Source organism: Branchiostoma belcheri, unplaced genomic scaffold, assembly GCF_001625305.1.
Source record: "Branchiostoma belcheri isolate BF01 breed outbred unplaced genomic scaffold, Haploidv18h27 scaffold113, whole genome shotgun sequence".
NCBI lineage: Eukaryota > Metazoa > Chordata > Leptocardii > Amphioxiformes > Branchiostomatidae > Branchiostoma > Branchiostoma belcheri.
The window spans coordinates 417,445-430,789 of record NW_017802525.1 but is presented as its reverse complement, the minus strand read 5'-3'; the positions used below and the strand labels follow the sequence as shown (position 1 = coordinate 430,789).

Genomic DNA, 13,345 nt, shown 5'->3' with positions numbered 1-13,345 from the left:
ATTTTTTTTCCTAGGCCCTGCGAGTCTGCAGCTGTACGGCCCTGTCAGCGGGGATTTGGCAAAAGACTTTTAATGGCCGAGTGGATAGACTAGCAGACATGAGATCGAGAGGTAACGGGTTCGATTCCTGGCATGTCAGACGTCGGGAAGGCACTTAACACGACTTTCCTTAAGTCACCCAGGTGTAAAATTGGCACCTGACTTTGGTTGGGGAGCTAAGGCAGTGGAAAGAGAGGGATGGGCTTCGTCTTACCGTGCCCTAGACACCGTGAGTGGATCAACAACTCACTACCCACATAACCTCAAAAGGGAAAGGCACTTTACTCGACTTTCCTCACTCTACCAGGTGTAAAATGGGCACCTGACTTTCGGTTGTGGAGGTAAAAGGCAGTGGGAGGGGAGGGATGGGCTCCGCCTTAGACACAGTGGAGTCATGCCCTCAAAATGAGAGTTATCAACCAAAATGAGAGTTATCAACAAAATGAGAGTTATCAACCAAAATGAGAGTTATCAACAAAATGAGAGTTATCAACCAAAAACTCATATTTTCCAAGAACTAGAGTGGAACTTGTTAACACCAGGTGCAGTTGGGGCATCATCACTTGAAAGCTTTAAATAATTCCTTCAGTTAGACGTGCAAAGATTGTGTGTAACAAGTCGTTCGATGTAACATAGCCATCTGCCGCCGCGCCGCGTGCCTGCGAAGCTGGTGTGTTGCGCTGAAGGGCGGTCATACCAGCTATACAGATGCAGATAAACAACCCACCACCCCTATGGGACCTTTACCTTTTCTCTACCTATGGCGAGTGTTTGCGAGGCTAAGCTGTGCTCAGATAGCGGTGTCTCGGGTGACAGGCCGATTGCACCTGCACTTGGCGGCGCGCCTTGATCTGCCCTCCCTCACCCCGTTTCTGTCGTCTGACATTCGAAAAGTGGCAGCTGAGACGCGAAAAGGGCGGGAAAAGTCGGAGGAGGGGGCGATGCAGTGACGGGCTACTCGCAAGGGATTTCACAAAGAGAACAAATTTAACTAATAGTACATAACGTTACTGCCATGTGATATTACACTGTATTGTAAATATAGGACAAAGTGCATCATGAAGAAACTGCCTAAGTTTGGGTATCAACTACAGATCCCGTAAGTCACTGGTGACCCGAGAAGAAGAAGAAGTCACTGACTAAAAGTAGTGGATGCTACTTGAAACGTCTGACACTTTTCAAAGTCGATCTAGTTGCTTAAGTAGCTGTTTTCTTGTGTATCTCATTACCTGAATGTCTACCTTTCATCTAAGTGTTAGAAATCCACCAAAGACTGTCTATCAAAAGTATAGTCTCTTGTCTAGTAGTCTCGTTTCCTAAGATTATATTCTTAAGAGTTTGCCATACGTTGCATCTTATGCAATGTACTAGTATCTTGTATACATGTATTATGCAATAGTTGTGCAACAAAGTTATTGTGTAACAACGAACTTGGAACCTTTCCAAATCCTTAAAGTTTCAAGAACAAGAGCAACTTTCTCAAGAACCCAAGCACTCACATTAAGATGTCGACACAAGGAAATGTCTTCGAAATCTTACTTTAAGGCGCAAATCCATACGACACCGACTAAACAACTTTCAGATGTTACCCTCCCCCTCATTTGTCCTTTCTCCAGATGTAGGTTGTTATCAAAGCGAACTACCAGCCAATCAAAACATAGCTTAGATAACCCTTAATACATCATCACAAGGCCTGTCAGATATATCCTCAGTGTCCCACAATTAGATGCTGTAGAACATTCTAAAGAGAGAGAATGGTTTATTCAACAACAAAAACCCTTGCAGCAAAAATGCTGAATTGCGGTTTTTTTCCACTAAAATCGTGTGCTTGTCAGCATAATGCATTGCAAATCAGAAATAACAAAGACATAAATCACTATAAAATTACATAAAAACAATATCATCACGACTTACAGTTCTACTACTTTAACTGTCATTCAGCAGACGGACACAATAGGGTAGTGTACTGTTTAACATGCGCTGTGTTCGGCACTTAAACTGTGTCAGTTTCGTGCTGTTCCTTAGTGTTCTATTATGTACATCCCCCCTTTGTGCTGGCAACCAATTACGGTATTTCTCACTGCTTGTGAGAGAACGAGCAAACCTCAGGCACAGTTCATCACGTCTAGTATCTAATCTACTAAGTAGCAGTCTGTGACAGAATCAACCACTACCTAAGGATGTAAGACAGCATTTTGCCGTAACAAAACAGCTGACGAAAGGTAGTGGATGCTACCTGAAACGTCTGACCGTTTCCAAAATCATATCCAGTTGCCTCGGTAACTGTTTTTGGCGTGTCTTATTACCTGGATGTCTAACCTTAAACGCAAGACAGCTTAATTTTGCAGGACACGTGCAGGACTATCCAAAGAATGTCCTCAGCCAAAGTTTGCGATCGTACGGCCAGGACGTGTAGTTGCAACAATAAAGCCACTTTCCACAAAATATAGCAAGACTTTATTGCAGAAAAACGGTACAGAAAACCACCATAGAAACTAGTGTACACCTCCTACAATACTAGCACTCTTACAGACATCCGTACAAGTCATATCATTTTCCACTGTAGATGACAAAGTGTCCAAAAAGCACAATTTACTTGACACATAAGATGCAATGTTTTGATACATTTTGCTGCCAACGTGTACCTACATGTAGGTGATGTGGCAATGTGACTAGGTGATGTGGCAATGTGACTAGGTGATGTGGCAATGTGATTTTAGAGCAGCAAAAGCGTATAACGAGCACCTGCTGACTTCAACGTAGCAGTAGCAAACTTGAAGATTGAAACATTCACCTTTTAGCCACCAAACAAGACAGAACAGCTGACTTGTTACCATGACAACATCACTGTGTACCTGGCTGTTCCAGATATTGCTCAGCCTCCCTCACAATTTCCGATAAACTTTTTAAAAAATTGGAATGTTCTTTACAAGCCGTAGTCATTGCAATTAAGACCGGTTTGCTGTTGACTAAATTGTTATAGTTTTTCTAAGCAACACTTTATTTGCTTGTGTGCCCAAGACAAGCCTGTCTTTTGCAGTGCAAGAGGAAAAAAATTACCTGAAGTTTGTTATTTGCTTATCTTTTCAGAGCCTCTTTCAATGCCAAATTTGTGTAATTTCTTTTACCACTTTTTGTTATGTGGTCTAAATTAAGTCTACTACAAAAACGCCCTAGTTATCTAAGTGAACTACTTAACTGGTCCAGCCTTTTAGAGAATGTTTAGAGTTGACTCAAAGCCACCACAACCGCGAACGTACAGTAAATTGCACCTCCACAAATTACAACAGTAAAGAAAAATGAAGAGCATTTCATTAAGTAATGTTATTGAGTGCACATATTAGTTACTAAGTAACTGTCTGTGCTGCTTTATTCTTTGTGCAATGTACATGCATTGAAGCCACTTCATAACTCAGGATCCTTGAAAGAACAAATTACTTTGGAAATTCTTGTTGCATGATTTCAAGCAATAACTCAAAAAATGCTGATGCAAAAATCCACTGGTGCAAGATGTCTAACTAATACAAGCCTTTGACAGTGTATATTTCCACAGAATTCAGAACTTTATAACTCTGATTTGAAATATCTGTTACACAAAGTTGTGAGATAATGATGATGCCTTAAACAGATTTCAGTAGCTTTCAAAAGCTAACCTTTTAGAAGACGGTCAGATGGGCTCAAAATACATGGAAACAAACACAAGACATGACAAGCATTTTTACTCACTGACAGATAATTTTACAGGTGCTTCAAATTTTACAAACAAAGCTCACTCGCTATTCAGCCATAAGGTCTAACAAGTCTTATATCTATGGCACAGGACTATCTAGTCATAGGTAACTACATTTATTATTGTACAACAGCAATAAGTCTTTCTTTAACTGTACAAGGCACTTTGGACTTTCACTCTGAATTTATTCATCAGTCCTTTTTTGTGTCAATGAAATATACACCATTGGAAATTTTCAGTGCCAAACAACATTGAGAATAGAGTTCATCTCTTGCAATAGTACTTTATATGTACATTCGATCAATTGGACGGAACAGTTTGCACTGATAAAGAAAATTTGTCCAACAACCTATGACACAATTCAAAGAGAAGTGTAGTGGTTGAGAGCAGGAGTGGTTGAACCACATGACAAATCTTCTGCAAATCTTCAAATGATTTTTTAACACACGTGAAGATCAAGTGGACCTGTCCACTGAGGTCATGACCTTTGTGACCTTTGACTCATGACCTTTGTGACCTTAGACCTCCTCTTCCCATTGGATGTCGTTCCTGGGTTTGTGGGTCGGTGGCATTGGAAGGTCGTCAAGGTCAGGTACCGAATCCTTTGAAAGGTCGTTAAGACCTGCATGGAACAAATAAACAAACGATGATGAAGATACCACCTCTTACCTACGGTACATGTACATAGGAGAATAAAAAAGGAACATTAGAATACACAATGAAGGCTAGGAGAAGGCAACACAGGACCTCCAGCTTTACTTCTCATCCCAGAGGACATATCTAACTGAAGTTTTATCCATTTTCATCTGAGTTGAGTGAGAGAAAACAGCTGAAGAATGCCTTTAACAAGGGCACAGCACTGGGATTCGAACCCAGAACCTTCAGATTCAAAGTCAGACACTGAAATTCTCCATACTTACCATCATTGAACTTCTTCCCCCTAGCGGTGGCAAACTCCCCAGAGCCCTTACCCCCCACCCACCCCGGCGGTGGCAGCACTCGGGCCAGCCAGGGATTCGAACCCAGAACCTTTAGATTGAATACCAGTAGTAGTTAATTTTGTTCTCCATACTCACCATCATTTAGTTTCTTCCCCCCTAGTGGTGGCAAGCTCCCGAGAGAGCCCTTCCCGCCCAGAGGCGGCAGACTGCTCTCTCCCAGCGGCTTCAGCCCCCCTCCCCCGTTTCTCGGCGAGACCGGAGCCAGTTTCCTGTTCTTCTGCTCCCCCAGTTTGCTGCCGACCGGAACCTCACCCGGTTCCATGTTCTGCTCCATGATCGGGTCCGGGTGGTTCCGAGGAGACGTCTTGGCTTTTACAGCGACAGGTTTTGAGTCTGATTCTGAGGAAAGAAAATAGATGTGATTCCTGACATAATCTTTTGATGGAAGTCATGAAAGGAGGAGGTCAGACAAAATATAACGAGGTACAGGTTACATGGTAAAAAATTTCACATGATGATACAGCATAGCTTCAAGCTTTTCCTTTTTACAATTACAATACATTTTAAAGTTCATCTGTGTTGGTAGAAGTCATTATGAATCAAGTTTAAACTGTAATTTGCCAACACAAAAAATCAGACATTACAGATGCAATGGATTGCTCAATCCTTGACAAAGACTAGAGTTGCACTTTCAAAAATTTGTGAAATCCAACTTCTTGAGTTGGCAAATTACAGTTGCTTCATAACCATTATCATAGATGACAACATTGATCCCTGACCTTTGACATCTAACCCCGGGACCCCCTCCATGGCCAGACTGCCCCCCTTGCTCAGCCGGTCCACCAGCAGGGACAGGTGCTTCTTCAGCTTCCCAGTGTCCTTTGCAATCCCCAGGGCGGGGGGGTTGGTCACGGTGTCTTTGGCGCTCTTGGCGAGACACGTGCGCAGGAGGTGTGTGATGGCAGCGTCAACAATCTCCTCCCAGCCCTGGAAAAACAAATTAAGTTAAGTAATCAGAGCTAAAAACTAATTCTCTACTAACTAAAGATCACAAAACCCACCTATCATTAAATACAGGGCAGTATTCTTTGGCCACCACTGCCTCCAAAAAGTGAAAATCCTCAGTAATGTATATACAATTTTACAAACTTCAGATAGAGCTATAGAGTAGACATTTTTTTACCTCTTATCCTTAACCTTTTACTGTGTTGCCTTGCAAATAGCCTTCAAGAACGAGCCAATTGAAATCCTTTTTTGACACCTATGTTATTCATTCTATAACTTATTTTTAGCTCAAATTGTGGAAATATTATGTTTTTTTCATTGTTTTGTTGGTAGGCGGGTAGGTCTTCATGAGACCTTGAAATTATCAGATTTGGCCCCCTAGCTGATTGTTATTGTACATAACTATAAAACGAAAACAAAGTCGTACAATCTCGCTATCGTCGTCCACTTGCGGTGTGAGCGAGGCCTCCAGCACGGCAAACTCTCGGTCGGACATGCCGAAGCTGAGCCGGACGAGCGTGTTCATGAGTCGCGTGGCGGCGCTCACGGCGTTTCCCGCCCGCCGCAGCGACCTCGTGTTCTCCTCACACGCCTCGCCCACAGCCAGGATCTGGGGAGAAAATACAGTTTGATTTGATTTGATTTATTGAAATTGTAACTGTTACAATACAATACACATTTGACACAGGCAGCTGTTGCTGGTGTTGTGTCCCACACATAGAAACAAATACAAGACAGACAATACTCATTTTCACTCGAGTTAAGTGAGGAAAGTCGTGTTAAGTGCCTTTCCCAGGGGCACAAGATCGGTAGCATGTAAGGACTCAAACCCAAGATCTCTTGGTTCCGAGTCCAGTATTCTGTGGTTGCGCCACCCAATCCCATAACTCAAGCATAGAACTGTAACTATAAGACCCAGAGTGGAACTGTAGGGTGATACCTGAAACCTTATACAATGTATTAATTTTCTTTTTAAAAACTGCCAGGATCTGGGGAGAAAATTAAGTTTCATCAACCACTGATTCAACATGAGACCCACAGTGGAACTGTAGAGTGAGACCTTAATGTTTTTTTTTAATTACTTAGAATAAAGCCAAGCTACTAAAATGTAAATTATGATCGTAATAATTACTTTGTGAAATATATTCACAAAGTTTTGAGGCCAATGCATATGTAGTAGAAAAAGTTTGGTAGCGTATGTCATATTTTAACAATATGACATTTTGATAAAAGCCAGACAATCTCATGACGTACATGTTTGTTTAGCATACCATACGTGTCGTGAGGGCGGAATTATCGTCCTGGCCAGATATACCATTATTATCGTACCAAAATACCATGATAATAGTCATTATTATCGTATCGCAAACAGGATGTGATGCTGCCAAGCAAGGTTAGCAACAGACAAAACAAACTTATTTTTCATACCAGAAGTTGAGACAATCAGTATCTTTTGAATCTATTTTTTTCCTGTATGTAGACATTATGACTACGAAATTGTGCACAGAAGGGCATATTTGCCAGGAATATCTAGTATACAAATTGAATGACGTCTGCAAAATGGCATGTTATCCTTCCCATACAAAATTGTAAGTCTGTATATCCTTACCTATTGTCCTTGTATCCAAAAGCTTTACACTGTCTACTGTTAACTGAGCTATGACTCCTATCTTTTCTTCACATAGGCCTTTCCGAAGCCATGGTTAAGTATCTGTGTCAGAATCCTGGCTTAGGCCACACCAAGTTGACTTGTTGGTTCTCAGATTTTTGCAATCAATGAAGTAGGCAGCAATTAAACAGGCCTAGGCATCCTACATGTATGATAGCCCAAAATGCTATCATAAGAGTCAGAAAGTTAACATACCAGGCTGCTTTATTATAATGCAAACAATAAATTTTGATCCCTTAATCAAATCACTGCATTGATAAATGGAAAAACTGTGACAACTAGGAACAAAAAGGACTTTCTTCAACTGTTGGTGCCAAAATATGAACATTTTGGGGTTGAACATTGATTGTGATCTATGAAGTACAAAAGAAATACTGGCAATAGTTTTTCAGTGGTCGAAATACTTTTTTTCAGTGTTCTGCAATATTGCAGAAGAGTCAAAATTTTGTTCTGCAATTTGGAAATACTTTCTGCAAATACACAAGCCTCTATACTACAATCTTGCAAGTTTATAAGCATGAACTATTGATCGATATGCAAATTAGTGAAGACAAATTTTTGGAAGTCCAAAAGGAAACAAAAGATAGACAAGTCAAGACAAGGTTGATGTAAATTAGTGAAGAAGCTCCTGTTGTTTCAGAACAGGAGCTTAAGTGTTGTCTGTCCTTGGGGCCAAGAGCACCAAATCCCAAGTGCCAATTTTTCCTGCTGCAAAATTGCAGATTGTATAAATTTTTCTTCTGCAATCTTTGAAATCTATCTGCAGATTGCAGACTGCAGACAGGTATTTCGAACACTGTTTTTGAACAGTTTTTTGTGTGATAGATACTTCTTAAAATCTGAGTGGTGCAGGTAAAATTTGTCTGGTGCAGGTACATTGTAATTTTCAACGATACCTGCACCAGTACAGTTATGCAGAGAAAAGTATTTTGAGCCCAGTACATATAAATTGTTCTTTTGTCGTTTCAAATCAAGCAAAAACGAAATGCGACAATCTAAGAGGAGAACCCAGAAATCAAATTGGCGTGGCAGAATCCAAGCTTAAAGTACTGAAGGGGTCAAGGCAGCCGAACGTGGTGCCAACTTCACTTTTCTCCAGCTCTAATCACCCTTGTTATGACAGGAAACCATTTTCTCCCGCTGAGTTTGAGGTCACGTAAAAGATAATGATGATGCCTCAAATTGTCAAAACGATAATTTCATAGTTGGATGGAGTTGTTTACATAGAGCTGCAGACTATCGGTGCATTGTTCTGTAGTTTGTTTTCAAAGTGCTACTTTTTGCTTTGCGTTATATATTTTGCTTTATTTCCTTCTTGGTATACATGTATATCTAAAACTACAACAGAAGAAAAGTTAGCATTTCCAGTACACTGTTTAGTAACATTTAAAAGAAAGTTATGTATTAAGCATATATGGTTAACTTTTCTTGTTGCATATTAAGAGTCGGGTATAAAATCTAGTTTTGTGCAATCTTGCATTTGCATAAAAAAGGCAAAGTTGGTGATTGTATAATATTATTATTATGTTCTTGGTGAAATTGAACAAACATAATGCGACTGTTTACAACAAAATCTGTCATGCTTGAAAATCGTATGCACAATAATTTCACAAATGAGCATGTATCATAATAACTGTCAAAACAAACACAACTTTTTTTACTAATTACAGTGAAAAAACATCAATCTTTACGTATTATGAGTCTATAAATCGCTTAAGTTTAGCTCACAATTTAAATGTATCTAAGAGCATTATTATATTCTTCTAAAAAAAGGACAATCGTTGTTTATATAAGCGTGTTGCACAGTTTTGTGTCTGTAGACATGTTAATGTAATTACTGTACTAACTGCATGGTCTCAGACAGGGACCTTTTGAAGTTTGTTATAATCTTTTATCTAAGAGCATATAGTGTACATGTACTACCCTAAAAAGAAAAGGACAAATCGTTTAATATACATTAAAGCGTGTTCCACAGTTTTGTGTCTGTAGACATGTTAATGTAATTATGGTACTAACTGGTCTCAGACAGAAGCCTTTTGAAGTTTGTTGCGTCTCGGAGCTGTGCTCGAGGCAACGTTCGATGTTTGCAACCATAGTTTCCCCCCCAACGTATCTGTAGCGATGGGGTAATTGGAGGTCAACGCAGTTTCCTGTCGCCGCGAACCACTGGGCAAGAAGAAAGACAGCAGACGATTCGCTGCCGGATTAACCGATAATTTTCGTTGGCCGAAAAATGGACGTGAACAAAACCTATCTCCGCTGGTTAATGCGGTGGTTAATACAGGATGAAGAGGTGACGAGAGTGTCGTTAATTTGCCGAACAAATAGCACATTGTCTGGTGGTTATGCCTCATACATACATTAGCAGCCTATGAGCCAGGCTCTATGCCAGCACATACAACTCTACAGTTCTATCTATCTAACATTATGTTTCCTAAGTATTCGAGTTCTATGCCAGTGTCTCTAGTTGAGGTATCGGTAAAAGTCAGACTTCTAGTTCTACAGTGTACTCAACCTCTTGGCTTCCAGAGAAGGACAGAAGAAACGATTTCCTGCTTAGCTAGATAACAATGTCCTGCAAATTTTACCCTGCGGTGGGTGAGTTTTTGAGACAGCCTCGGAAGACCCTCATATATTGTTTGAATTGTAGCATGTTGTGTCCATGATATATTTTGTGCCCTTCGCAATAACTTAGTGTAAGTCCCATCTAGTCTGTTTTGGAGTTTAAATGTATTATGCCTCAAGATATGCACATGAAAGCATAGAGGGATTGAAAAATTGGTGGCTGATATCAAATTTCCTTTGTAGAAATATGATTATCGGGGATGGTGGGTAACTGTGGGATTCAACTTTTCACATAATATGGAGGTCAAATTATTTGTTTTGTTAGTCACCCCCCCCCCCAAAAAAATGAATGTATTTGTTTGTTCACAATAAAATCGAATCTGATCATGTGGTCACACTTAAAAGCATCATCTACCAAATTATCCCTGCTATTTATCTGTACATTTGTATATGTACATAATTATGTTAGAATAAAAACACCTTGAATGTTTGCATTTTGTTTTGTTTTAAGCAGGTTTCTTCTTCTTCCCTTCCAAACAAATAAGGTCAATGACCCGCAGAAGACACATGTGCGGTCACCATGGTTACTAGTGATGTTTGATTTCAGCAAAGGCAAGACAGAAATTCCAGCATTGAAATCAGTGGCTTCAGGCTTGCTATACTAAAATACATATTATGAGTTACTGTACATTTAGATAAGAATAAACAGAGTAGGTCTATGCTATATGAACCGGTATGTATGTATAAATGTCTGCCTGTCTATCTATCTGTACATATACAAGACAGACATACATGTATATACAGACCATGTCAAGGTAAATCTGTATTTCCTTGCAAATGTTACTTTTCTAGTCCTTATTTGACACCGTCAGACTTTTCTAATTGTTTCCCACATGGAATTTTCCACCATGTGTTTCTGTTCCAATTCTAGAGTTGTAACATTCCTTAGTCTGGTAACTATGTAGGAATTCATACCCCTAAACTACTGTACCAGTAGTTATACTGCAACTATCATAATTAGTGTCAGGAAGGGGCAGACCCACGCTTTGTTTCAGACCCCAGGCATTTCCTCTCAAAAATGTTAAACTCGTAATTTTCTTCTACGTGTTTACACTTAATACAGTTACATGTGTGAAGAAAAATTCATATTCCTCCACAGGCAAATATATAAATCATGTAATCTGTTAAAGTGTTTGTTTATTTATTTATTTATGAAGATTTACCACATTTGTGGAAGGATTGACATAACTGGTAACTATCACCTCTAAGACTTCAAGATGTCAAACCTGAGACCAGACGGTAAGGTTTGAACCACTCACACCGGGAAGGTCCCCTACTCACACCTACAACTGTCTTAAGAAGCAAGAAGAAGATGACCCTGTATATATTACTACAGTAACTATTCATGTTGTAAGATACCAAACCTGTATGACTGTTATAGTACATACAATTTCATTACGGTAACTCTACCTGTGCTTAGCTTGAAAGGGCATAAACATAAGGTAACCGTCTTTCATTCATTCACTAAGCACTCTTCATTGCTTTGCTGTAAAAAATTGATTTACTATAACAGACTGAATATATGTAATGACATTCTAAGCCACTAAAAACAACAGATAAAGTAGAATAGCAACAACTTACTTCAATGAAAATATTTTCTCAGTTCATGCACTTGAATGTGAAAGCTCAGTAAATTGCTGAGGTTATCAAAGGTCAGACAACTGTTCTAAAACCTCTGCAGCGCAGGAATGTCAGCTGTTGGTCGTTGATAATGATTCATACGTCGACGAAAAGCAGTAGTTTGTGAGACGCCACACGTTTGGTATATCCTTTTTTTTGGTACATGAAGTGTGCTTAGCTAGAGTGTAGAATATATCTATTTTTTTAATTACCTTTTCAAGATTACTTGGTACCAAAACTAACACCAAACAAACAAAAATAATGTCTGAGATATTTGACCTTAGCAACACATTGGCAGAACATACTGTGCCTGCGCGAAACCCGAATTTCTCATAATTTTTGTTGGATGTTTGGTCAACATTGCATCATAATTTTGCCAATTGCAGATGAAAACTTTCACGATAAAATGTTTGAAAACTATAGACGGGATATCATCCTTAAATACTCAAATACGACCTTAAACAAGACATTCTGCCAAAGTGCTAGGCACATGACAGTATGGGTTTTACACAGTACTTTCTGCAGACGCGCTGACCTTAGCTATTATTTGTAGGAAAGTCACTGTAATACACTGTAAAATTTGTGCGACTAATGGATATCCTAATAAAGTATCAAGTATCAAGTGTCCAAATTTTATATCTTTAACCCAACATTTCTATAGCTATAGATGGGATATCATCCTTAAATACCCAAATGTATGTTTAGGTTTTGCACAGTACTTTGTGCCGACGTGCTGACCTTAGCTATTCTTCCAAGAAAGTCAGCTGATCAGGCCCCTACGGGCGTGCTCCATCACTGTCAGGGGATCGGGTCTTCAGAACAAATGATCGGAACAAAGGGACCCATTAGACAACCAGATGGGAAAGTGTGATACCTCACAACTCAACTGCTCAGACAGATAGAAGGGTCACTAAAGGCATGGTCACATACATCATGCAATCATGATCATACAATCTAAGCTACACCTTACCACCTTAGAGTTATTAACTAGACAGGAGTGTCAGTACACAAAGGCCATTTTATAGCTATTCAGCAAGACATGCACAATTCCTCAAAACCCAGAAATAATACTGGACAGAGGATATTTGTGTGTAGATCTGTGAGGCTCACATCTTACCAGCTCCAACAGACAGTAAATGTTATTAAAGGCATCCAATGCAATTTCAAGGCAGCAAAACAAAAATGTTTATCATATATTATACATATACATGTTGGACATTTATCTCTCAACTCACCAGCTCAGGCAGACACCAACCTTAAAGTACCTGATTCCAGCTCAGAAAAGAACAAGAAATAGCCATGCCTTCAAGTACCAGAGTTATCAACCAAAGATTGAAGTGTTCAAAAACTCATTCTTTCCTAGAACTATCGCAGAGCGGAACTTGCTGTCACCAATTACAGTTAGGACATTATCATTAGTCTAGGTAGCTTTAAACAACTCCAACAGTTAGATGTGCAAGGGCTCGGGCTAGCTGCTGCCATGCCATGCATATATGTGCCTATCAAGCCGGTGTGTTACGCCAAAGGGCCGTTATGCTGGCTATACAGATACAGATCATCCTAATGCATATAGACAACACTTGAGCAATGTCTCTTTTCACAGACTCTAGTATAACAAACACAATGGCGATGACAGAAAGTGTCAGGTCTGGCAGCCAACATCTCAAGAAAAAACATTCCACATTTCCAGTCTGGCCAATTAGTACAAAATGCGAC

The 13,345-nt window shown here is 39.7% G+C and overlaps 1 protein-coding gene across 1 annotated transcript in view; it reads right to left on the bottom strand.

Annotated features, from left to right (window-relative positions):
- Nucleotides 1-2,494: 2,494 nt before the first annotated feature.
- LOC109462165 (protein PTHB1-like) overlaps nucleotides 2,495-13,345 on the bottom strand; it is a 29,045-nt gene continuing 18,194 nt past the window's right edge. Inside the window, exons 20-23 of the mRNA XM_019758658.1 lie at nucleotides 6,143-6,325; nucleotides 5,490-5,697; nucleotides 4,846-5,109; nucleotides 2,495-4,391 (exon numbers count right to left, since the gene is read on the bottom strand). Of these exons, the coding sequence (XP_019614217.1) occupies nucleotides 4,288-4,391; nucleotides 4,846-5,109; nucleotides 5,490-5,697; nucleotides 6,143-6,325 (759 nt within the window). The 3' untranslated portion in view covers nucleotides 2,495-4,287. The remainder of the gene's footprint in view (nucleotides 4,392-4,845; nucleotides 5,110-5,489; nucleotides 5,698-6,142; nucleotides 6,326-13,345) is intronic.